Here is a 26856-nt window from a genome sequence, read left to right as displayed (position 1 = left end):
ACATGGTAGGAAATAAATAAGGTAATGTATGTACAGCATGTCACATGGTGCCAGGTAGCTCTTAAAAATCTTATTGTGATAACTTATTTTTAAGAATGATACTACAATTTAGCTTTGACTGATTGCTCACCTTTCCTTTCTCACCAACACCCAGCACCATTCTGAACAATGTTTTGTATATCATTTTTGTTTTTCCTTTATACAGATTTTTAAAAAATAAAAATGGAATTGTTTTATAATCTGCTTTCTTTTTTTAGCAAAACAATTGTGACGAATATTTTCTCGCACAGATAAATTCCTCTACAACATCACTCTGATGGCTATATATCTTGATCTGTTTACTTAATCCTCAACTGTTGGATGCCGAGACGTTTCTAGGTTTTTCACCATTATAAACCATACTGCAATGAATGTCCTTAATTATAAATCTTGGAGGCCATTCTTAGACTTACTGGGTCAAGGGGAGATTTCACTGAGCTATGAAGTCCTTTGGATGGTCTAGGGATGGTGTTGCCCAAGTAATCAGGCCCAGTCTTTTGGAAGGAAAGGCACTATCGTCCAAGTCAGCACTTGAGAAACATGGAGATTTTTCCTCATCCTCCTGTGTCCAGGTCCCATGCAGACCATCACCCTCCTGCTTCCATCTGGAGCCATCCCTCTTCTTACTGCATCCCCTGATGGGGCTGTTCTCTGCAGGGTATAGAAGGCATCTTCTGTGCATCCTGAACTCCATCACGTGGGGATACATGTTCTTTCTCTTCTCACCTTTGTCATGTTAGGGTCCTCCAGCCCCTAACCAGCAAGGAAAGGCTGAGTTCATTCCTCTAAGTTTTACCTGGACTGAACAGTTTCAGAATTTGAAAATAAGGATGTTCTTGAAAGCTTGGAATGGAGGGAGGTGCTGCCATTGGAGAATTATGGAAGAAAAACAAGGAGTGTTTCTTGGTTGTGGGTGAGCCTGTGTGGGGCTGGGGGAGGCAGAAATATTAACCTACAGAGAAGAAAATAATTAACTCAGTAGATGGACTCTAAAGGAGTTGGTTCTGAAAAGCACAATTTGGCCAAACCCAATCTTCTCTCATCATAATGAAGGAGACAGTTGTTGGATGGGTCCCCCAGAAAAAGCAAGGCATCCCTGTTAAGGCTTCTTTCACTCCTCTGTTCACTCCAGGGCTGAGGGCAGTAGTGCTGTGGTCCTGGCTGTCCTGCCTCTTTGGATGGCGTGGAAGGGTCAGAGGACCCATCCTTAGGTCAGGACTTACAAACCATACCCCAGCCTGAATTGCTGTCACCAACCCCACCTCCTCTAGCTTGTGTGGATTGGTCAAAGCAGGAACGGACATACCGGTTGCTTCAGGCTCACGGTTGGGGGGTTTGGCCTTCCCATCCCTGTCCACTCTGGGCTGCCTCTTCCATCTCCAAAGCCCAAGGATGCATTGAGGGATTGGTTGTCCTGTAAAAGGGGCCATTCCCAATTCATACCTCTACTTAAGGCTCCTCCTTTGTTTTGTTTTTCTCTGTTTTCCTTTTCTAGCTCCTTCTGCTCCAGTGATAAACCCACAGGCCCCCAACTCAGCCACAGGTTCCTCAGTCCGAGTGTGCTGGAGCTTATACTCCGATGACACCGTGGAGAGCTATCAGCTATCCTACTGGCCAGTGCAGGACAGCTCACCTGGGAAGGACCGAGCAGGTGAGGCTCTGTCAGGAACAGAACCATGCTCCAGAACAGTTAAGGCCTCTCAGAGGCCAGGGCCCTGCCTTCCTGGAGGTTGGGAAGGTAGAGATGGGATGAACCTGCACACCTGGCTCCTTGGAGCTGGCACGATCTGGGAACTACACAGAGGATGGGATGCAGGCAGGTGAGCATGGCAGAAAGGAATAGGAAGGCAAGTTGGGGCCTGACTGGGGAGGATCACAAGGCAGGCTAAGGTATATGGACTGTATCTACCGCCGTCGGGTCAGAGTTGTCCTTGGGATAAGTCTCTGGCTGCACTGTGTGCAAGAGGGGTGGGGACACCCCTCCTTGAAGAGGCCCAGCTGGATTGGCTGGGTTCTAGCAGGTCCTGGCATGTGAGCGCGGGCTGGCTCTCCTCAGAGCAACCCTGTGTTGGGAGAATCTGGAGGGTTAGTCTGCAGACCCCCATGGGGGCTGAGGGGGGTTCTGCAGCCTGGGAGGGCTGCTCCTGATCTGATCCACATTCCCAGATGGAGCCAGCTGCTGGGAATGGCCCCCAGCCTCCACTGTGGGCAGCTCTTGGCCCATTCTCTTCCCAGGGAAATGGAGCTGGCAGGCCTGGGGTTAGGGCTGAGATACCTGCCTACCCCTCATAATAGATAAGCCAGTCTCCTATTGAGAAGGGAGAGTCAAGAGAGCAGAGGAGGGGACTTCCCTTGCGGTCCAGTGGTTAAGACTCCATGCTCCCAACACAGGGGGGCATGGGTTCGATCCCTGGGCAGGGAACTAAGATCCCACAAGCCGCATGGTGCAGCCAAAAAAAAGAGAGAGAGCAGAGGAGCCCCATCTGAGCATCTGAAGGAATCAGGGATTAGGGCCAGACTGGGAGGGCCTGTTCTGTGTGCATGGGGTCAGAGTGAGATTGCTGGAAAGGGATTTAGAGATCTCCATTTTATGGATGAGGAATCTGGGACCTAGAGAAATGAGCTGTCTGTGGGGACACCGTGAGTTACGGCAGAACCAGGATGAGAATCAAGTCCGCAGGCTCCCTGCCCAGAGCTCTTCTCCTTGTACCGGGTCGTGCAGGTGGAGGGTTCTATGTGCCGAAGGGGAGGATGGTTTATCTGCCTAGGGATTTGGAAGGAAGGGGAATCCTTGAGAAAAGTAAGTTTAAGCAATGATGAGGGAGAGTGAGGGTGGTCAGAATAAGGACTAAAGAGGGCGTTGCGGCGGGCGGGGGGTAGGGGCGGGGCGGGGGAAGGGGAGATTTGAAAAGGGAGATTGTGGACCAAAAAGTCAGATCTGATCGATCAGTCAGTTTTTGCCACAAATCAACCCTGTTGGTACCCTCTGCAGAAGAGGCCATTGTGTTGGGGCTTTGTCCTGGGGATCAATAAAGATCTTTAATGGATCACTTTGTTATAAAGGAACTGATATCAGAGAGTGGATTAATGACTTATTACTGCCTTTCAAGAGTCTGGGGATGTTTGGACGTGTATCAGTTAGCTTTTGCTGTGTAACAACACCCCCAAACACACACATGTACACAACACATTGGCTAAAAATGACAAATATTTACATTCATTCATTTGTTGGGAGGGGCAGAACAGGGGTAGGAAATTCAGAGGTACAAACTACTATGTATAAAATAAATAAGCTACAAGGCTATATTGTACAGCACAGGGAATATATCCAACATTTTATAATAACTTTAACTGGAGTATGATCTATAAAAGTATTGAATCATTATGTTGTACACCTGAAACTAACATTGTAAATCAAAGGTACTTCAATTTTTAAAATGACATTTATCCAAGAGTTTGCATGCCACAACTAAGAAGCCCGTGTGCCACAGTGAAGATCCTGTGTGCTGCAGCTAAGACCTGGCGCAGCCAAAATAAATAAATAAAATTTAAAAATAAAATAAAATGGCATTTATGATTTATTATAATTCTCTGAATTGGCTGGACAGTTCTTCTGGTCTGGGTCAGCTTGGTAGGGCTGGATGGGCTAGGATGGCCTTGCTTATATGTCTAGGGCCTCAGCTGCAACGGCTGAGGCCTCTGTCCATGTGATCTTATCCTCCAGGAGGCTGGCTGAAGGTTGTTCCCATGGAAGTGGAAGCATTCCTGGCAGGAAGAAGACAAGGCCCCTGTGCACCAGCACCTCCCAAATCTCTGTTTGTACCATGTTTGCTATAGTCCCATTGGCCAAAGCAAGTCACATGGTTAAGCCCAGCTTCAAGGCATAGTGGGAAAGACCAGACCTCTCAGTGGAAGGATCAGCCGAGTCACGCTGCCGAGGGGCATGCATACACAGATGGGAGGAACTGGTGGCCAGTTCTGTATCCATTACAGGGGAAATAGATTACAGCGCAATGAACTTGGAGCCAGTTGGCCTATTTTAAGGTTGAATACTTGTCTTTATTTTTTCCCCAGAGTTTACGATGACGGTCAAAGAAACATATTGCTCAGTGACAAACCTTGTGCCAAATACCCAGTATGAATTTTTGGTCACAGCTCAGAACAGGGCTGGCCTCAGCCCCGCCAGTGAGTGTGCAGTGTACATGACAGGTAAGGAGGCCATTTGTTTCTGTAGCAGGACCTTCACTGAAGGGGACACAAGAGTCATGGCTTCCTTGACGTGGCAGGGCTCTTGATTTCACTTGGAAGGGCAGGAATACCTTTGCATTTTTTTCTTTCATTTAATACACCAAATCTATATGCCTGATATGGCAGGGACATTTTCTCACAGTTGGTCTCAAAATATCAAAAAGTACTGCTCTTGGACACAGTACCATTTGAACCTTGCAACCATCCTCCATTCCAGGAACATCTGAAAGGGATTCCCTGGTGTCTCAGTCCATTTGGGCTGTTATAACAGAATCCTACAGATTGGGTGGCTCATAAACAACAGAAATTTATTTCTCATGGGTCTGGAGGCTGGGAAGTCCAAGATCAAGGTGCCAGCAGATTCAGTGTCTGGTGAGGACCCTTCCTGGTTCAGAGTCAACTGTCTTTTTTGCTGTGTCCTCGCATGGCAGAGAGGGGCAAGGGAGCTCATTGCGTTTTCTTGTATAATAAACCCCTTTGACCCTCATGACCTAATCACTTCTCAAAGACTCCAGATACCATCACATTGGGGAATAGGTTTCAACATATGAATTTGGATGGGGACACAAATGTTCAGTCTATAGCTTTCTATTGCACTGAATCTCTTGTAGGAAGAGAGTGCTTGCAATGTCTGCCCATGCTCTGGACCACAGGGCTGGATGTGAACAGGTTTGTTCATCTCTCCCTTTCCCCTGCATTTAGCGCCTTGTCCCCCCATTATGAAAAGCAAAGAGATAAGGAGCTGTGAAGAGGCTGCGCTGATCTGCTGGGAGTCTGGGAACCTGAATCCTGTGGACTCATACACGGTGGAGTTGACCCAGGCAGAAGTGCCGGGAGCCTCGGGCGTAACTGAGTGAGTCATGAGGGGCGTTGGCTGGGCACCAGAGGCCTTGACACAGAGACACAGCTTAGGAAATGTGTGGAGTCTGGAGAGACGGTCAGAATTTGTGTCACACAGGAACCTTAATTTTGTGAGAAATAGCTGGAATGCTACCATTGAAGGTGAATGATGGATGAGTGAATAAATGGTAAACCTCAGGTTTGCTTTCTTAGCACAACCAAGGTTTACCATCATTCATTCAACAAGTATTGAGCGCATAGGTGGCGCCTGGGCGTTGGTGAACCAGACAGACAAATTCCCCACCCTTCCAGAGCTAACAGTCGAGTGGGGGGAAATAAACCAAAACCAAGAAAACAAATGCTTAAAATACACAGTGCTATGAAGGGAAAAGAAACTCAATGAAATAGGGAATGCGGTGGAGGTGGGGGCTTACTTTGGAAGAGTAGACGTCTGAACTGAGACCTGATGCGTGGGAAGCGTTGAGGCCTGAGACAGTGGATGGAGGCAGCACCTGGCCCCTGGGCAGGCGTGAGCTTCCTGTACTGGAGGAACCAGGAGACCCACCTAGCTGGAATTTAAGAAGTAGAGAGGACTGTGAGAGGCAGAAGTAAAAGAGATTAGATTTCAATGTACAAAGAACATGATGTCCATGGTAGAAGGCTGTCTGGAGGCTCACATTCCCCTTTGGTTGGCAGAGATCTGGAGGGGTTCACAGATAAACGAAGGCTGTACTCAGTGACCACAATGGCCTGCAGATCCTACGAATCTACAGCTGTGTACAGTGGAGGAAACATGGATGTACCTCTGGGTTACAACCAGGCAGTGCAGAAGCTTGTGGAAGGGGAATGAACCAGGCAGCCCGGTACCAGCCACCAAGTCCCAGGGGCTGCCCTGTTGTGTACCTACCCAGCTCTGGAGAAATGGAAGAGAGGGGTTTGGTGTCAACAGATTCTTCCATGCTAAATTCAGGGTTTGGGCCGTGGCCATCTATCCCACTCACCCATTTGCCCCAGGTAGAATCCATATGTCCACAAGAACATCAGGGCTGCTGACCTTGGCTGCTGATCTACTTCTGGGGATCCTCAGAAGCAGGGCAGTGAGTCCAGTGGTCTGGCCACCTGAACGGTTTGGATTTCCTTTGCAACTTGTGCTGATACTTTAAGGGCACCTGATACCTGGGACCAGCCCATTATGATTGGGGTCATCAGAAGGCTGGTCAGTGACCTAGGTGATCTGGGATGGTGCTGACTCTCCTAGTATAAACCTAATCATGGAATCCTGTTGCTCTGGAGAAAAGACAAAATTCCTTCACGGCTCTGGCCCCTTCCTGTCTCTCCAGGTTAACCACACCAGCTCTCCCTCCCTCTTTGGCCCCAACCACATTGGTCATATTTTAGTTCCTCCTACTTTCCATGCTTCTTCCTGCCACAGGACCTTTGCACATGCTTCTTCTATGTAGGAGACTCTTCTACTCTCTTTTTATCCAATTACCTCCTCGTCATTCTTCAGAGTTCAGCTCAAAAGTCACCTCTCCCCTACTATACCTTCTATAGTACACTGTCAACTTGTCATGGTTACCATCTTATGTTTCTTCCAGTGATGGCTTGAGAAATGCCTCTCTTCTAGACTGTAAGTTCTATGAGGGCAGAGACTACATTAATTTTCCCTAAGGCCTCCCTATACAGTCTCTGAAACCTAAGGTGTTTAGTTAATACTTATTGAATGAAGGGACTTCCCTGGTGGCGCAGTGGTTAAGACTCTGCACTCCCAATGCAGGGGCCAGGGTTCGACCCCTGGTCAGGGAACTAGATCCCACTTGCATGCTGCAATTCAGAGTTTGCATGCCACAACTAAGGAGACCTTGAGCCGCAACTAAGGAGCCAGTGAGTTGCAACTAAGGAGCCCGCCTGCCGCAACTAAGACCCAGAGTAACCAAATAAATAAATAAAATAAAAAATACTTATGGAATGAATATGTAAAAGTGCCCCTCTGCCCAGAGCTGTAGCCTCAGAGTGACCTGGACATCCCGGCCTCGCCAGGTGTGGGTGTTGTATCTGTAAATGGGCATCACCCTGAAGGCTTCTCTTTCCTACTGAACTGAAATGGGGTTGGCAGCTGCAGGAGTACAGACAGTGGCAACCATGGGCTTGTAATCCTGTATTGTACCACTTACATAAATTGGATTATTCCCAGTAGGTAGCTGCCCTCAAAGAGGTTAATAGCAGTGGGCTTCTGTGGGCCTTTCAGCTCTAGCCAGATCCTTTGTTCATAAACGCAGACTGAGAGCCTGCTAGGGGCCCAGCGCTGTGCTTATGTAAGTGGTGCTTGACCCCTGCCCTCAGAGAGGTTGTGGCCCTACCAGACAGACTGAGACACATTGGATTCAACTGCATGCATGCCCCTGCCATGCAGCGCTAGACAAGGTGCCTGGGACACGGGGTGGGGAGCTTGGAGGGGAGAGAGCCACAGACAGAAGGAAGACAAAGAAATGAGGAAAGTGGACCTGAGTGGGAGGGAGCACTGAGGGGGTCAACACTCCTGCCTGCACCGCTGCTGGAGGGCAGAGAACAGGGGTGGTGGCGGGGGGAATTAAAAATCCCTGCTTTGAAAGGGAGGCCTGGTGCTTGGGCCTGGCTGCCCCGGCCCCAGGGTGACTTCAGCTGCCTCCTTGCCCAGGTCTGTTGTGGGCATTCCCACCTGCGAGTGCCTGGTGCAGCTACAGCCCCGGCAGAGCTACACCATCTACGTGCGAGCCCTCAACGTGGGGGGCCCCAGCGCAAGGAGCGAGCCTGCTACAGTCCACACCACAGGTCTGTGACCCCAGCCGCATACTCTCTGGGCCCAAAGTGACCCCCTTGTAGCAGACCCAGGGCTGCTATGACTTCATTGTTAAATCGATAAATGTTCACTGATATGAACACATGGCAAATCAGGCTGGGAAGGGGCTCGGGTGATCAAAGCCCTGGGGTCCCATTTTACAGAAGGGGAGACCGAAGGCCCAAGTCATACAGCAATGGGGTGGCCGAGCAAGCATTAGAACTCAGGGTTTTTCTCCATGACCTTCAGGTGGACTAGAGGCTTGTCACACTGGACCTGGGTGGCCCAGAAAGCACATTTCACACAGGCTGAACACCACCCCTGGGACATGGTCTTTATGAAATTCCCAGGAAGAGCCATGGGCCATGGATTATCTCCCTGCTATCGGCCCAAACATCTCCTTACCCACAGGCCCAACGTAGCTCTGGATGCCTTAGTGGGTGCCCACATCCACGCCAAGCTCCCACCCCCTGCCCGCACTTGCCATCAGCACGTCATGGAATCGTCACATCTCATGTTCAAGTCCTGAGTCAGCAGAGATATCACTAGAAACATTCCATGCATCTCCTGCTATCCCAGCACTGCCACGGCTCTGGGTTCTAAGCTTTGCTGAGGTGTGCTAAAGCCAGGTGGCTCTTCCCACACCTCACAGAGCAAGCCCAGCTCAGGCCAGCTGCAGACTGGGTGACAGGCAGGTAAGAAGCAGAAGGAGGGAGCCTGGGCCCAGGGTTCAGGGGACATCGTTCCTTTGGCTGGGATCTTTCACTGAGGGATGTAGGGTCATTTTGTCCTCATTTCCAATACCAGGAGGAAAGGTATGCGATTAGTCCCCACTTATGTTCCTTCCACAGAAATGCGAAAAACAAGTTACGTGGCTGCCGAAGGCGGTAGGGGTTAGGGCTGGGATTGGGACTCAGGTTTTTCTTTTATATTGTGATGGAACTTTCCTTTGGTTGACTGGCATTTCTAATTTCTTGTGCTGACTTGGTGTTTTGAAATGTCAAACTCTGGCTGTTTCGATAAAAGAGAACAGAGCAAAAGGTACAGTCAGCCCTTGGTTATTATTGTCTCTGAATTCCTTTGTTCAAATAATTTGTTAAGAGTGTACTTACAAAAAACTTGAATAAACATGAATCAGCAAAAGACATATCTATTCGTTCAAAAAACGATCCTTGGGCTTCCCTGGTGGCGCAGTGGTTGAGAGTCTGCCTGCCGATGCAGGGGACATGGGTTCATGCCCCGGTCCGGGAAGATCCCACATGCCGCGGAGCGGCTGGGCCCGCGAGCCATGGCCACTGAGCCTGCGCATCCAGAGCCTGTGCTCCGCAACGGGAGAGGCCACAGCAGTAAGAGGCCCGTGTACCAGAAAAAAAAAAACAAAAAAAAAACGATCCTTGTTTGGGCCTAGAGAGCAGGCAGTAAGGGCCATGCCTGTCAGCTGCAAGGTGGGAACCTGCCTCCCCCTGGTCCGTCCGCTCAGATAGCAAATGAAATTTCCAGGAGCATCGAATTGTGGAAATAAATGTGGACAGCTTGGGGCTTCCCTGGTGGTGCAGTGGTTAAGAATCTGCCCGCCAATGCAGGGGACACAGGTTCGATCCCTGATCTGGGAAGATCCCACATGCCACGGAGCAACTAAGCCCGTGCACCACAACTACTGAACATGCGCTCTAGAGCCCATGAGCCACAACTACTGAAGCCCGCGCGCCTAGACCCTGTGCTCTGTAACAAGACAAGCCACCGCAATGAGAAGCCCGCGCACCACAATGAAGAGTAGCCCCCGCTCGTTGCAACTAGAGAAAGCCCGTGCACAGCAACCAAGACCCAACGCAGACAAAAAAGAAAAAAAAAAAGTGAACAGCTTGATGGCGAGGCCTGAAGTAGAATTTGAAGCAATGAACATGACAGAATGGGAACTGAGGAGCTTGACTAAGAGACAATGATGGAGAATGAGTTACTATGTCCCTAAACAAAGGATTTAAAAAAAAACTAATTTCTTATTAAACCCATTTGGTACCTTTTTTTTTTTTTGATGTGCTTTGTTTTAACCATGACTTGGAGAGGGTTACAATCTCCTTCCTTCTCCCCAGCTGCCCTAATTGAAAGTTGAATGTGGAATTCTGCGAACCTTTGTCAAATTGATCGTTAAGAATTTCCTCAATTGCTATTCCTCTTGGCAAGTAGGTTAGAAATTCCTGTTCACCAGCAAGTATTTACAGCCTCCTATTTAAGGGCGCAGCCACTGGAATCAGAGGGGCTTGGGGTTCGAATTTGAGTTCTGTCATCTGCCAGCTGACTTCTCAACCTCAGTTGAGACTGCACCTGACTCAACTGAGCTGACTTCTGCACCTCAGTTTTCTTCTCTACAAGATGGAAATACTAACCCCTGGGTACTCATAAGGAGTGAATGAGATAAGAGTTACTGCTTAGCTCAGTACTAGACTCACAGTAACCCCCAACACATGTTAACCGCCACCATTATTAGCATGAGGGTCACTACCACGCAAAGTCCAGGCTCACGTGTATCGTGCAGGAAGATGAGTCGGCCATGCGTGGTGAAGCCTCGGCCCGCACGGAGCGCAAAGTGGAGAAAGCAGAGGAGTGACTGGCTGTTGGGGGGTGTGTGTGTCTGTGTGCTTCCTCCCCTCGCAGGCAGCTACTTTCGCCTGAACGAGCACACCTGCCATCCCTGGCTGACCGTTTCTGAAGATGGGCTTACAGTGGTACGAAGTGAGAGGAAAGCCTCCGCCAGGGAGCCACTCCCCAGCGACAGCCGCTTTACTAGGTACTGTATCAGCCCCTCACCCACCTGAACAGTCTGTGAACCAGCCTAATACATGCTGTTATTCGGGTAAAGTTGGATTATGACACATGCAGCCTTGAAGGGGGCTTCAGGCTCACTCCAAGAAATGAGTGAGGGGGAGGGGATGGTGGGGAGCGGAGGCTGGGGAGAGGGGAGTAGGGGGTCTGGCTGGTGCCAGCAGAGGAGACGTGTTGTGGCCTCTGAGGTGGAGTCCTGGGATCCCAGGGCTGGAGGGTCACACCGTCAGGCCGTGAGAGAGCAGCAAGGACCCAGGTCCCCCAGTGCTTGGCCCAGAGCTCTCTCTCCCACACTGTGATACTATCTAACAAAAGCCCTGGTGAAAAACCAGCCCAAAGCTGGTGGAGGGAATGGTGGTCGTGCTAGTGCACGACCTGAGAGAGGGCCGTCCATCAAAGATGCGCCTTGTCTGTCTGGATCTGCGCTATCTCCAGAGCTTAGTACTCAAGATCAAAATGATGTATTTGTAACTCATTTCTTTCCAAATGCTTAAAGAAAACTTAAAATAGGGGGCAAGGGACCTCCCTGGCGGTCCAGTGGTTAAGACTTCACTTTACAATGCAGGGGGTGCGTGTTCGATCCCTGATTGGGGAGCTAAGATCCCACATGCCTCGTGACCAAAACAAAACCAAAAGAAATAAAGAAAACAGAAAAAATATTGTAACAAATTCAATATAGACTTTAAAAATGGTCCACGTCAAAAAAAAAATCTAAAAAAAAAAACGGGGCAAATATGCCCTACTGAAATAGAAAAATCACAGCGATAGATGAAAAACAAAAGAACACAGCTTAACTTCAAGGGCTAATTTCTGTTTCCAAGATTAAACATTAAACACAGCTCTTAGCTTCCTGGTAATCAGGATTAAAAGAATTCTCGGTGGGTTGGTCTTAGAGTCAGGAGGATCTTAAAAGGAAGGAAAGGACTCTCTTAGGGGGGCCAGAGGGGCCACCGATGGAAAACTGCATCCAGCCTCCCTGCCTGGGTCCTGGACTGTCCTGCAGCCGACACTTCCTCTGACACTCGCTCCCTGCTGGCCTTCTTACTGCATGTGTGTTACATACCTACTATATGTTAAGTGTTAGCGTGTGACAGCAGAACAGCACACAGTACAGTGGAACACAACTTTACCCTTTCCTGCCTCTGTCCACTCAACCCAGGGTTGGGGGGCACAGAGAGGATTAAAAAGCAATAAAGTCCTTACCTGCGTTAAAAAAACAGAATGCAACTGATCAAATCTTAAAGAGCTTATTGGCTTTTTTTCAATAATTCATGAGTTGGGCAGCCTCTAATCTACAGCATTTCTATGGTGGGTCTCCTTCATATGTGGTCCTCTGAAAACACACACCTTTGACCAGGCCACTGCTACTTCACTCTTTGTGTGGATTATAAGACAGCTCTCTGGGTAGACACAGCCTCAAGCATCTTCAGCTTCAACCCTTTGGTGTTGCACTAAAAGTTGCAAAACCAGTTTTTGGCCATGTCTTTTGAAAGTCCTGTGTAGGTGGTCCAGCATCTCATATTGTAATATGGGAGTACTTACCACCTACTGTTCCGGTCTTGGCTTTTGGGGTTCCAGCCAAGCTGAGTTAGAGTCCCATTTTAATATCCTGTTACCAGTACATCTGTTGACCCATGAAACAATGTGCTGTGTGCTGGGGGTAAAGAGACAAAGATAGTCCCTGGGCCTCCCTACTGGCACAGTGGTTAGGAATCCGCCTGCTAATGCAGGAGACACGGGTTCGTGTCCCGGTCCGGGAAGATCCCACATGCCACGGAGCGGCTAGGCCCGTGAGCCATGGCCACTGAGCCTGCGCGTCCGGAGCCTGTGCTCTGTAATGGGAGAGGCCACAACAGTGAGAGGCCCGCGTACAGCAAAAAAAAAAAAAAAAAAGAAGTGTGAACTGGGGAGGGAGGGGGAGAGGCAGATGGGGAACAAGGAGACCAGAAGCAAGTGCTGGCCAGCTCGTGAACCTCAAGCATACGGTTCCATCGACCGTGCTGTGTTCTGTTAGGTTTCAGTCCCTTTCTTTTTTTTTTTTTTGCCACGCCTTGTGGCATGTGGAATCTTAGTTCTCCAGTCAGGTACCGAACCCACACCCCCTGCAGTGGAAGCACAGAGTCTTAACCTCTGGACCACCAGGGAAGTCCTCAATCCAAGAATCTTTCTTCATGAACAAGTGAACCAAACCTTTTTGTTACTATAAAAGTCCAATCACTGTAAAAAGCAAACAGAACCTTTTCTATTGGCTTGTCTCCTCCTCACCTATAACAAGCAGTATAATAATCCTCTTCTAATCTTCAGCATCAGTCAAGTGAGCTTTGATAGTTAGGGCAGTGCTGCTTTACAAGTGGGTGTTCAAACACCTGCCTCCATGCTTCTAGACCACCTACTGACTGACCCCAGCAGCTGGTGTCACTCACCTGCACAGCCAGGCTTGGGTCACCCCAAATCACAGATGCTTCTACTTTCTAAAACCAGGTGTGTTGCTGTCATGGGAAACCTAATTCCAGTCCGAGGGCGCCATTACTGGGAGGTGGAGGTGGACGAGTGTTTGGATTACACGGTGGGTGTGGCCTTTGAAGATGTCCCTAAACAGGAAGACCTGGGAGCAAACCGCCTCTCCTGGTGCATGAGGCACACATTTGCATCATCAAGGTAAGGTGAAATCTGGATACGCAAGATTAAAAGGTGCTTTGAAAAGAACAGAGCGAGAGGTTTCCACTAGTAGTAACTAAGGCCCACGTTATGTTTTCTAAAATATGCTAAGATATTTCAGGACTCATTTCCAGCCCCCTTCCCTAAAGTCCAGATGGAAAGAGAAAGCAGCTCTGGGTACTTCCAATAAAATAGCTAAAATTCATGGAGTACTTATTCTACGCTAAGCACTGTTCTACACTCTTACACATACTATCTGGTTTACTTCCCACAATTGTATTATCCCATTTTAAAGATAAGAAAGCTATGCCCCACAGCAGTTCAATAATCCAACCAGCATGGATTCAGAGCTTGGATTCAAACCCAGGCAGTCTGGCTCCAAAGACAGCATTCTTCACCACTAAGTGACTGGTTTTGCATTTATGTTCAACTTCATTGTTACTAAATGAATAGTTTGATTTGAAGCCCCAATTCCATCTTTTTTAGTAGATGTGGGCAGAGGCTTAATGGTTATGGTTAATTCCGGTTTGCTTCTGTCGCTAAGCATTCTATCCTCTACTGGAGTAGTTCCATAAAGCTGGGAAAATCCATGAGGCCCAGGCCAGTAGACATTTCGGACTTAGAAGGCCATGGGTGCAACCACTCTCCATCTCAAAAACTGCAAAAATTTTTACCACACCAGTTTCCCAGTACCGTGGGTACTATGGGGCCTCTGATCCTCGACTTGCTGAATCCTATTAATGTTTCATCCAATGTTTTGTGCCCAGGAGCCTCCATCGTGGTTAGTTTAAATGTTGTCATGCCTAAGCAAAGGTGAGAAGAGCAACTTTCCTCCTGTAAGATATTAAGACTAAAATCAGCTCTGCTAAACCTCAGACCCAGCTTGAGGAATGAAAGAAATCCCATTCACTGAGCCACATACTGTTTTTGGATATTCTGCCTGAAGTAATACTAAAAAAAATCAGTCTCCTCTCCTAGTCGGTTAAGAACAAGGGGCAGGGAACAACTGAAGGCGCATACAGGATGAGGAGGAGTCTGTGTGGAGTGGGAGAGGTGAGGTTAAAAGACAGAAGGGTGGGAACACAAGACAGAGTGAAAAAGGAAGGGCGAAAAGCCCCGTGCTAGAGCAGAAGTTTGTAGTCCCACCTTGGAAAGATGTCCGGGGAAGGGGGGTGGGTGGTGGTATTTGTGTGTGTCTCTTAACAGTGGAGGACTCGTTATTTTTTGGTTCATAGTCTTAGACTCTATTGGTGGTGAGAGGGAAAGTAGAGGGAAGGGCTCATTCAGTTTCTGTTGACTGCTCAGTTAAGAAAAAAACAAGGTGAACTGGGATGGAAAGAGGCTGGTTTGTTCCGACACATCTGGATCATATTCTAAGCGTTCACCCCAGTCATGTGGACCAGCATGCTGGCACACAGAACTTCAAACAACCATAGGGGGCAGAGCTAGGAAATTCCTGTGGCCGCCCTTGGTTTCAGCCATTTTCAAAGCACAAAGAAGTACCCTCCCTTCATGAGAGGGTGCTGGTGCTATACAATACTGAGTGGTGACAGGCCCCCAGGTGCCCCCCTTAGTTTGAAAGTTTAGGAAAGGGATGGCTCAGAGTACTTGTGCACAGATTATACCAAAAGCCCCAATTTATTACATGAAAGATCATGAGGTTTCCTGTTTCAAATGTCTTTATTACAAGGGATTTACACATCTCAACCTTGAAATCCACATTTTTAAACGTATTTCTATACAAATTTTGATGCAATATGAGTTTATGATACTGTATGTTAAGTTTCTGCAGTTAAGTGGCTGCTCAAAAACAGAGTTTTGAAATATAAGTTTCTTAGGACACATTTTAGAAAAGAGATATATAGTTTGAGAAATGGCCTGTTACTTTGATAGTCATTTAATAAAAGAAAATGATATAATTATAGGAGTATTTGAAAATTGAAAATGTTCTGTAAACAGCCCATCTACAGAATTGCTGAAGCTTTGTTATATCAACGTTTAATCTTTAGGCATAAGTATGAATTTCTACACAACAAGATGACTCCAGATATAAGGATAACGGTTTCCCCAAGGAAGATTGGAATTCTATTAGACTATGAAAATTCAAAATTGTCATTTTTCAACGTGGACATTTCTCAGCATCTGTACACGTTCAGTTGTCAGCTTCATCTATTTGTGCATCCCTGTTTTTCTTTGGAAAAGCCTGGATGTCTAAAGATACACAATGGCATTTCAATGCCAAAGCACGTCACTTTCTATTAGACCCTTCGGATGCCCAGCTTCCGGTCTCTTTTCTGTACCTACCCCTCTCCCAGCCACTCATGCCTCAGCTGCCTGAACTTGGCATTCAAGCACCATGCACCCAGCTCATCATTTATGGTTCATGTTGTTTATCTGCCAGACTGTTGTGGGGGCATTCATTTCACCTGACTTGGATCCTGTGTGCTGCCACCTGTGTGATGCTAGGTTAGTCAGTTCTGGCTGTAAAATGACGGCTCAGACTAAATGAACTCAAAGGTCTCTCAGGTTGTCAAACTGTATTGGTCTATCTGTGTATATGCAAAGTATCTGAGTCCCCAAGGCCTACAGAGCTTGGGGGAGAAGGAGGGAAGTGATACATAAGTGTTAGTGGCTCCAGGCGCCCCAGCACTTATGACATTTCATTAGTCAGCCAAGAACAGGCGTAAGAAGGCAGGAGGCCACCCACAAAGAGAACCAGGGTAGCCACGTGCCGTGCTCAGCAGCCTTCTCCTCTCCTGTTTTCCCAGTAGTCAGTGGCACTCCGGTGAGGTTTCTCCCACCGAACACTGTTTCTAAAAACCTCCTCCTCTACTTCATGGTACTTACCCTCTTTAATTTTGAAATGACCTTTGTAACACCTAATTCCATGAAGGCAGGACAGTATCTGTCTTGTTCATCACTCAATCCCCAAGGGCTAACACGTGCACACCAAATACTTGTTTCATCCAGCCACTGCTCTTCGGCCTCTCACTGCTCTCCATGTGAGGGCTGGCAGGGCTTGTTCAAACTATAGCAGAAGACCTATGGCAGGAGAGGGACAAACCTGAGGGGGGGGCAGTATGAAGGAAGAGAGGGGCAACTGTGGCTAGATGGCAAGACTGGTAAAAATGCAACATTACCTACTACTACATGCTTCCTGGTGTCACACAGCAGCCTGCACATAAATAATAATAAATGTGTTGCTTTCACTATGCGCACGTTTGGGGTAGGGGGGCTAAGGTCTCGTAAAAAACAGACAACAGTTGCAACTGATTCTAGGAACTGTCCTATAATGTAAGGAGAACCAGATTTGAAATCAGAAGACCCGAGTTTGATTGCTATTTTGTAGCGACTCTGCGACCACTGAAAAGTCACATTGTCTCCCTGAGCTCTGTTTCTCTTTAAACAAAGAGAAAAATAATATTTGTCTTCTAGGATGGGAGATTTAATGACAAACATGAGAATGCATCACAGTGTATGACATATAGCAAATGCACAACAATCTTTTAAGAGAAAACATCAGTCCACCAAGTGCAAAGCTGGGCCCTGGTAGGAGAGGTGGTCTCTAGCCAGCACCTTTGGGCATCCTGCCTCACTGGTCTCATGCCATTTTGTGACCTCGATGCCCAGCTCCCTTGGCTGCATTTCTGGTTCTCCAGTTCAAGTTTCCAGTTGCCACTTAAAGCTCTGCACACATAGCATTTTCATGCTTACCAGTCAAGATGCAGAGTAAATGACTCCACCTGTAAAGCAATTCTCAGGGACAATTTAGTATTGTGCCCTGTAGATGCTTCTCTAAACATATATGCCCCTGATCTCATCACTTAAAGTTTTATGTTAACTGAAAAATCTTACACTTTAAAGATTTTCACTTTCATGTTTCCCAGTACACTCAAAGTCTGACACAAGGAGCACCTCGTCTCCTATCTCAAAACTCTGCCTATTGGTATAAACAGAAGTTCAGATTCTTGAATTCACAACTCAACTTGAAAATCTTAAAGCTCGTTACAAACACACACACACACCCCTCTGCCCTACCAACCTGGATCACTACCCTTATATAAGGAAGATACAACCAAAGCAAGCACAGAGATGGTTCAAGTTACAAACAATTAAAATATATGTGTGTATTATCAAAAATGTTATCAGCTACTAAAAAAGAAACTACTGAGTAGGAAGTAGGACATCACAGATAAAGTTTGCATTCAGGATTCTAATAGGCTTTATTTCACATGTAATATAACATGGATAAAAACTAGGCATCTATAAGGTTCTAATAAAATTTTATTTGATCAAGAAAAAAATGGTGTAGAAATAGCTTTGATTTTTTAAATCCACTTAATCTAAATAAGGCAGATGACCAACTTCAAGCATCACAATTATTCAGCATAAAGAACCTTTCTTTAAACATGTTTCTCATCTTCCACAAGAAAAAAAAAGTCTAGAAAAAAACCAAAACAAAACTTTTGTTTTTTGTAACATATTCTAGTTCCTTAAAATGCCAAGAACAATCTGCTGGAACTAAATTTCAATAAGGGGCAGGATTTACCTCAAGGCCATGTTCACCTGCAACCTGCTGATAAATCTGTTAAAAAACAAAATAGAAAAAGATTTTTTTAAAAAAATCAGACCATTGTAGCCACAATCCCTCATACTGGGCAAAAGATACCAAAATCTGTTCTTTTCTTAGCTTTACCTATATCACTTTATAACTCTTGAGCAAGTTATTAACATAATCTTTGGCTTCCCCACCTTAACAAAGGGGAAAGAGAATATGTAAAACCACCACAGAATCCTGGTGTAAAGTAACACGGGTTTAATAATTCAAAGTACTCAGAATTTAAGGCACCTTTATTAGATGAGATTGTAAAGCTGGTTAGAGACTTGGGATACAAAATGACACTGGTTTCTGGTAAAATTAAATTGCCTTTTATTTGGAAAAGTGTATGTTTAATAACTGACTTCCTGCTGATTCAAACAATATGCAATCACTTGTACACATGCAATAAAGTAATTTCTGAAGCATGTGCTTGGTCATCAATTTGCTCTTCTCATCCTCCAAAATGTGTTAAAATCTTACGTGGCTCACACAGTAGCAGCTGCCCCCAGCACAATTCACCATGATGTGGCATTCTGTAAATGAGACTAGGCTGGTCTCTATCCAAGGTTTAGCTACCAGAAGACTTCCTGGGTCTTCCCTGGTGGCACAGTGGTTAAGAATCCGCCTGCCAATGCAGGGGACAAGGGTTCGAGCCCTGGTCTGGGAAGATCCCACGTGCCGCAGAGCAACTGAGCCCGTGCGCAACTACTGAGCCCGCGTGCCATCATTACTGAAGCTTGCACACCTAGAGCCCGTGCTCCTCAACAAGAGAACCCACCGCAATGAGAAGCCCATGCACCACAACAAAGAGTAGCCCTCACTCGCCGCAACTAGAGAAAGCCTACATGCAGCAATGAAGACTCAACACAGCCAGAAGTTAATTAATTAATTAAAAAAAAAAAGACTTCCTGGACCCTATGAAGACTGTACTACAGGAAAGGTCCTCTCCTCCACTTTCCTAACCAACTTCTCCAACTTCTAGTCACCTTCCTATCAATTAGAGTAAGATTCTCATGGGTTCACTATGTCTTTCTTCACCCTGACTCATCTATAAATTCACTACTCCTATTTTCTATAGTAAGACAATAGAAAGTGTATAACTGCTGTTGGTAGATAAGTAGGTCTTGAATTCAGTTTGCAAACAAGACCTGTTCTATCTACCTTTTCATTTAGGAGGCTAAAAGCAGAGTCAGCTTGACTTCAAGGACTCTAATTTCTTAGTCTCCAGAAGAACATGACAAGTCCAGCTTTTAAAACACTGTCCTCTAGCATGTCAAGATATTGAGGGAATGGTAATCTATTACTTTTATAACTTCAACCTTTAAGAGATTTGAACTCTTGCATATGCTTGCTTCATGGCAACCAACGCTTAATGAATCTAAATGCAAGGTAACAGTTTGTGGGCTTCCCTGGTGGCACAGTGGTTGAGAATCCGCCGGTCAATGAAAGGACACGGGTTTGAGCCCTGGTCCGGGAAAATCCCACATGCCATGGAGCAACTAAGCCCGTGCGCCACAACTACTGAGCCTGCGCTCTAGAGCCCGTGAGCCACAACTACTAAGACTGCGTGCCTAGAGCCCATGCTCCGCAACAAGAGAAGCCACCACAATGAGAACCCCGCGCACCGCAACAAAAGGTAGCCCCCTGCTCGCCACAGCTGGAGAAAGCCCGCGCGCAGCGAAGACCCAACGCAGCCAAAAAAAAAAAAAAAAAAGATAACAGTTTGTGATTTGCAAAGATTGCACCCAGTCAACATCTTTTCTGTCAGTTAGGAAGTCTCCCGGAAGGAGCGTAACCATGAGTTGGGCACAGCTATGCCCCAAGTTAGTAAAATGTCCCAAATATTTTAGAAATGCTACTGAACAGGGGCTAGTTCATGTCTTTCTACTTCAGGGCTTGTTTTCTGCTATTCCCCAATCCCAGAAAAAAATTAAGCCCAACTAATTAATTGCTTTTTCTTCATTTTTCCCACACATTGATAGATTCAGGTTTTTCTGCTCTATTTCCACCTCACTCAAATCCTGGTAGAATTAAACTATCATTTATTTGAGTTATGCAAATTCAACTAAACAGTTTGCAGCTGATTAAAACAACATGCAGTCATTCAGACATAACCGGTAAAAATGTTTTTATACAATGAACTTGGATTCTAACCTTGCTGTCTCCCCTGTGCTCATTCCTAAGCCTAAATGTGGGTCTCTTCTTTGAAAGCAGCTTACGACATGTCCTTATATTCAAATAGACTGTACTGGAGACAAGAATATAATCCACTCACTGGGAAAGAATCCAACCAACATAGCTGAGATTTCCCAGCTATGCATTTAAACAAAGCAGGAACTTACTTTTTACAAATGGATTTACTGAGTACACACATCACTTCTTGGTAAAGCCATCCTATTATTCGGCCACACAGAAAGATTTCTACCCTCTGACTTCCCTTTATATCCCAAATACCCATCCAATTAAGGGGGAGGGGGCAGTGAGAGAGAAGGAAAACAAGAGAAGCACGATCCAAAAATAAGGAAAGAGCTCTGGAAAAGACACTTGATAGTGTCTTTTGTACAATTTATAAACCAGCCACAGATTCCTGGGAATCTGGAATGAACACCACCCCCACCCCCAGCTCCTGGCCCACCCAAGTAATGCCTGTATAAAAGTTACTTCTTAGAAGCACTGCTTAATTCCTCCCTCTCCCAGGCTAAGTTCCACATACTCACCTCCTTCAGAATACTTAAGTGGCTATAGTGCCACCATGACCTGTGTCTACTCCGCTTGACAGTAAGCAAATCAAAGGCAGGAACTGTGCCTTCATAATCTCTGAATGATCAGAACATGGAAACAACAGTGTTCTGCTTTCAAAGAGCTTATATATCTGAAAAGAAAAGGAGACATCAAATTGTCTTCCAAATTAAAAGAAAAGCCTCTATTAGAAAGTAGCTTTCAAATCTGTGTGTACTGGTAGGAGCAGGGGGAGTACTTCTCAACCTTTCTTCTGTTCCAATACACCTGAGGGATCTAATACATAATCCCATTAGTTAGCAGTGCGCCACGGTGACTTCTAATATGGGCAGAGTGGGAGGGGCTTAGAAGAATCTAGGGGGTGGGGAAGATGTGTGTGGCCTAGAAAGCTCCTCCCCATGACTGCAAGAGCTCTTTGACACATTTAATATTATAGTTTTGACTACTCTTAATTAAGAGAGCCCAAAGGTCTACAATATGTTTACTTAAAATGCTCTGAAACATAAATTTGGTTCATATCCTCTGGAGGCTGGTGAGTGGAAGCTACCCCCTCGGCCCTGAGCTTGACAGATGTTCTGATATCACAGCACAACAGGACTCTGGCTCTCTGCTGGTCTTAGAATCTAAGACTTTGATGGAGGAAGTTATATGCCGTTGAGGTAATGAAAAATTTAGGGACTTACAAAGATCACAGGCGATTCCTTCTCAAATGTTGTGTCCTTTTTTTTTTTTTTAATACTTTTTTTTTTTTGGCTATGCAGCACGGCCTGTGAGATCTTAGTTCCCCGACCAGGGATCAAACCCGTGCCCCCTGCAGTGGAAGCATGGAGCCCTAACCACTGGACAGCCAGGAAATTCCTTTAAGTGTCTTTAAAAAACCATTTTATGGGAAAGATGTCCTCACAAGTAATACAAAGTAACAATTACAGTAGCTCAATGCCAAACAACAGCTCCACTCCGTGAGACAACCTTGGCCAAATTTATGTAATACCCGCAGGGTGAAAAATCAGAAGGAGGCACTCCTCATTACTGAAATCTCATCCTTTCCTAAAAAGTTGATGGCTGGATAGAATTTTCAGGTGGGATCCTATGTTTCACTCCTTTAAAGCAGAAAAATATGTTCCCAGCCCTTCAGAGAACTTCAAGCCAATTTCCCCAAAATAACCACATATAACTATCAAAGATTTCTGCAAAAGAGAAGGTGTTTTAAACACCAATTACCTACTTATGTAATAACTATGAACTCAGTATAATTCCAGTAGAAATTATAGAAATATAAGACTGTCCCTGTTATTCCTTTTTTTTTCCGGTACGCGGGCCTCTCACTGTTGTGGCCTCTCTCGTTGCGGAGCACAGGCTCCCGACGCACAGGCTCAGCGGCCATGGCTCACGGGCCTAGCCGCTCCGTGGCATGTGGGATCTTCCCGGACCGGGGCACGAACTCGTGTCCCCTGCATCGGCAGTTGGACTCTCAACCACTGCGCCACCAGGGAAGCCCCTTGTTATTCCATTTTTAAGGTGATACTTCTGCTTATGTCACAATCACTTGCTACAGCAATCATCTAAAATTTTTTTGAAACATTTGTATAGAGCAGTTATTCTTAAAAGTCTGGTCCCTGTGAGGGCCCCTGAGATCCTTTCACTCTAACAACAGAATGTGTGCTTATATATTCTTGTGTTTAAAGACACCTCTCAGTTTTTAATTTCTAATACCATAAATACTGATATATATATAACACACATAAATGAGAGCTCTTTGGAATCCTCAATAATTTGTAAGGGAGTCACAAGAGCAAAAAGTTTGAAAATAATTTATATAGAGTAACAGTGGGTCCCTCACAATGAACATCTAGTTGAATGAGTTTCTCAGTGGAAAGACTTCCCCTGTGTGATGCTAACAGTTTTCAGTATTTGCTAATGTTCAGGTTGTTTTCTAGACCTCTTAGGCTTTCCCACGTTCCTACAAGACACTTCCACCTAATAATATGGAAAAGATGAGAGAGAACGCACAATACTTTTAAAGAGCACGAGCACTAAGTGCAGTATTACTTATGCAGACAGCTGAGGTGTGACTGCAATGCCCTCTACAGCATCTGCCCTGGACTTGCGGGCAACTTACGAGTTCTTTATAGCTAGTTTCTGATTCAGACAGTGTTTTGAGTAAACACTTCCACAGATTGTTACAGTAAATATTCATAGTGAGAACTCAAATAGTTAGTGATAAGTCTTCCAAGGTGAGCATATACCTATGAACACCAGGCCTTTCTGTGTAAAGGTATGTAAGAGGTACGCAAAGTTTCATCTTCACGTTTTGTTACTACACATACGTTCCTGAATAGGAAATGATAGATGCATCTACACCTATAGAGTATCTAAAATGTAAATAAATGACAGTTCTAACTCCTGACACATAGTGACTTTGCCTTTGATGGATTCATACTGCACCTAAATGTACACCACCACCCTCTTCACTCCTGCTCACTTCCCCCCAAAAAGACTTGTTCAGCAATCCAAAGAGATGGTATGGTGTGGAGGAAAGAATTCTGGGTTGGAAATGAAGAAATGTCACTTCTAGTCCCATCTCTATCACTAACAACCTGTGTTACTTTCAGCCTGTCTCCTCTCAAAGACTGAGCTTCAATTTAAGATGAAAGGAGGGGGAACTTCCCTGGTGGTGCAGTGGTTGGGAATCAGCCTGTCGGTGCGGTGGACGCGGGTTCGAGCCCTGGTCCGGGAAGACCCCACATGCCGCGGGGCAGCTGGGCCCGTGCGCCACAGCTACTGAGCCTGCTCTCCGGAGCCTGTGAGCCACAACTACTGAGGCCCGCGGGCCTGGAGCCGATGCTCCGCAGCGAGAGGCCGCTGCACTGAGTAGCCCACGCACCGCAGGGAGGAGTGGCCCCCGCTCGCGCAACTAGAGAGAGCTCGTGCACAGCAGGAAGGACCTAATGCAGCCAAAAACAAACAAACAAATAAATAAATAAAAGATGAAAGAACGGGCATGGTTCTACCTCTAATACCAAGTGACTTTGCTGGCCGATTCAGGAAGCTTAAAAATTACCAACTGTGAGTGTACTTTTTCAAATTAATGCAACAGGCGCTGCTGCCTCAAGCAGGAATCATCGATTATGAAAGTCTGGGTTTGTATAGACCTTCACGTTGCATACCTTCCTCAACACAGGATAGCGCCCATGGGAAATTTCACCTACTGCATTTTTTTCTTAAACTGCATTCTGAGTGTGGATTTCTCCCTTTCATATCTATCCCCACGACAGCTCCGTGAGCTACCAAGCTCGTTTTTCAGACGAGGTCCAGAAAGAGGAGGACGATGACTTAGTAATGAGACCTAGGTCGCCGGTAGCGCTGACACGGCGACAGATACACCGACCCCTCACCTCTACTCCGGTTCCCCTCCGCGTCTCCTGAAGCCCGACACTCCAGCCAGCCTGCCTACAAGGACGCTGTTGTCATCCGCCTCGCCGGGTGTCCGGAGATCGGCCTTACTTTACGTGGCAGAAGACGCCTGCTCTCCGGTGTCCGATCTCGGCGGCAACTCCTTTCTTCTTCCGGCGGAAAAGAGCTCTTTCCGCTTTCCGGGGCGCCGGGAGGAAGTCCCGCCCCACGCAGTAGCGTGGGGTGGTGCGTCGGGTCGAGGCGCCGTGCGCAGGCGCGGAGAGAACTAAGTGGTTGACGCTTTCTGGGAGGGATGCCGTACGCCCGGTAGGGTGGTCTAGAGCAGCTAGGGACGCGGGTTGGGGGAGGGGTGTGTTTGTTGCTGGGTCCACGGCCAGAGAGGCCTGGGAGTCGTTCAGTGGGGCTTGAGAGAGCGTGTTGGAGACTCCATCTATTCAGAAAACAACCCACTTCTCCCACGGGGATCCTCCGGGGAATCGAGGCCCACTACCCCCCACAACTGCCCGTGTTTCTGGCCTTGCTGCACTTGCCCCTTGCTGTATTTAGTTTCTTACTGTCTTTCGTTTATCTGTGTAGCCCAGTATCTTGCCGCATTAATGGCTACCATTTGCTGAACGTTGGCTGTGCATCTCACAGCAGTAGCTCATAAGCGCCTGGTAATTCTTGATTAGTAGGACTGCTGAAGCTCACTCATTCCTTTACCACCGCCGGGATTGAGCGCCTACGTAGTCCTGGGCTGGCCTATGGATATGGCAGTCTTTGGGTTGGGAAGGTAAATTAGAAATTAAAATTGCTGTTGTCTTAGTTTCCTAGGGCTGTCATAACGGAGTGACACCCATTGGGTGCCTTAAAACAACAGGTATTTATTTTCTCACAGTTCTGGAGGCTGGAAGTCCGAAATAAAGGTGTCAGCAGAATCATGTTTCCTCTGAGACTAGGTAAAACCCTTCCTTGCCCCTTCTTAGTTGCTGGTGCTGTCCAGCAATCCTTGGTGTTCTTTGGCTTGTACCTGCCTTCCTCCAGTCTCTTAACTCTTTTCTCATGTTGTGGTCTGTGTCTCATCTCTTAAAAGAACACTAGTCCCGTTGGATAAAGGGCCCATCCTACTCCAGTATGACCTGATCTTAAATAACTACATCTACAATGACACTACTTCCAGGTAAAGTCACATTCTAAGCTCCAGGAAGGACATGAATGGGGTGGGGGTGGGGGGAATGTGACACTGTACAACCCAGTATAGCTGTCAAAGAGCTTAAGAAGTAGGCAAGCCAAACGCTGACGATAAATAGCTGTAGTACAAGTGAATTCAAATATAATTTCATTGGATCTGAGAACTTTTCATGGACATTTGGTCTATCCCCTTGATAGGTGGGTATGATTTGGATGTGCCATCATAGACCATCATAGACAGCATGCTAGGCAGACAGACATCACAGACAAGCACAGGTTGGAATGTAAAAAGAAGTTAGGTTAAAGCAGGAGGGATCTTGAATACAGGCTGGAGTTTGGAGTCTGTTTTGTATACAAAATGAATAAATTGAGTGCAGGGGAGTTGTGATTTGAAGATTAATTAGCAGCTTGGGCCAGACTTACTTTGTGTTACTTATTCCAGTTTAAGAAGTCGTTTACCCTATCCTCTGAGCATATCCTGTGCTTTTTCATCCTGGTGTCCCTGATCATGCTGTCCTTTATTCCTGGAGTGCTACTTTCAAGCTGCATGATTTTTGCTTGTTGATTTTTTTTTGTCATGGAAATTGTGGTATGAAATGAGGTGGGGGAGGAGAGTTGCTCAACTTTAAAAAATTTTTTTTAATTGAAGTATCGTTGACTTACAATGTTCTGTTAGTTTCAGGTGTACAGCAAAGTGATTAATATATATATTCATGTATTCTTTTTCAGATTCTTTTCCACTGTAGGTTATTACAAGATACTGAATATAGTTCTCTGTGCTACACAGTAGGTTCTTGTTGTTCACCTATTTTTTATATAGTAGCAGTGTGTATGTTAATCCCAACCTCCTAATGTATCCTTCCCCCCCCTTTCCCCTTTGGTAATCATAAATTTGTTTTCTATGTCTGTGTCTATTTCTCTTTTGTAAATAAGTTCATTTGTATCAGTTTTTTAGATTCCACATATAAGTGATATCATATAATATTTGTCTTTCTCTGTCAGACTGACTTCACTTAGTATGATAATCTCTAAGTCTATCCATGTTGCTGCCACACATGACGTTATTTCATTCTTTTTTATGGCTGAGTAATATTCCATAGGTATATATGTGTGTGTGTGTGTGTGTATATATATATATATATATATGCCACATCTTCTTTATCCATTCATCTGTCAACGGGCATTTAGGTTGCTTCCATGTCTTGGCTATTATAAATAGTGCTGCTGTGAACATTGGGGTGCATGTATCTTTTAGAATCGGAGTTTTTGACTTTTCCAGATAGATGCCCAGGAGTGGGATTGCTGGATCATATGGTAACTCTATTTTTAGTTTTTTAAGGAACCTCCAGACTGTTCTCCATAGTGGCTGCACCAATTTACATTCCCACCAACAGTATAGGAGGGTTCCCTTTTCTCCACATCCTCTCCAGCATTTATGATTTGTAGACTTTTTGATGATGGCCATTCTGACCTATGTGAAGTGATACCTCACTGTAGTTCAACTTATTTT

General features: G+C 46.1%; 1 protein-coding gene and 2 long non-coding RNA genes across 4 annotated transcripts in view; 2 read left to right on the top strand and 1 right to left on the bottom strand.

The window, feature by feature from the left end:
• Window positions 1-18592, top strand: part of FSD2 (fibronectin type III and SPRY domain containing 2) — a 30742-nt gene extending 12150 nt beyond the window's left edge. Inside the window, exons 7-13 of the mRNA XM_082648220.1 lie at window positions 1535-1690; window positions 4114-4248; window positions 4990-5140; window positions 7805-7938; window positions 10598-10730; window positions 13247-13423; window positions 15433-18592. Of these exons, the coding sequence (XP_082504346.1) occupies window positions 1535-1690; window positions 4114-4248; window positions 4990-5140; window positions 7805-7938; window positions 10598-10730; window positions 13247-13423; window positions 15433-15685 (1139 nt within the window). The 3' untranslated portion in view covers window positions 15686-18592. The remainder of the gene's footprint in view (window positions 1-1534; window positions 1691-4113; window positions 4249-4989; window positions 5141-7804; window positions 7939-10597; window positions 10731-13246; window positions 13424-15432) is intronic.
• LOC309818464 lies at window positions 808-24303 on the bottom strand. Of its 2 annotated transcripts, none has more exons than XR_014296354.1 (4): window positions 24158-24303; window positions 20741-20895; window positions 5562-5696; window positions 808-991 (listed from the first exon to the last, which is right to left on the bottom strand). It is a non-coding gene; the product is annotated as an uncharacterized lncRNA (long non-coding RNA). The 2 variants fall into 2 exon arrangements; XR_014296355.1 differs by lacking the exon at window positions 808-991 and adding an exon at window positions 3696-3804.
• Window positions 24304-24431: 128 nt separating this feature from the next.
• On the top strand, window positions 24432-26212 carry LOC309819418. The gene is made up of 4 exons (XR_014296427.1): window positions 24432-24482; window positions 25054-25114; window positions 25249-25335; window positions 26076-26212. It is a non-coding gene; the product is annotated as an uncharacterized lncRNA (long non-coding RNA).
• Window positions 26213-26856: the final 644 nt, after the last annotated feature.

Source organism: Grampus griseus, assembly GCF_964374135.1.
Source record: "Grampus griseus genome assembly, chromosome: 2".
Lineage (NCBI taxonomy): Eukaryota > Metazoa > Chordata > Mammalia > Artiodactyla > Delphinidae > Grampus > Grampus griseus.
The sequence above is the reverse complement of the archived record's forward strand: the minus strand, read 5'-3'. Positions and strand labels throughout refer to the sequence as shown.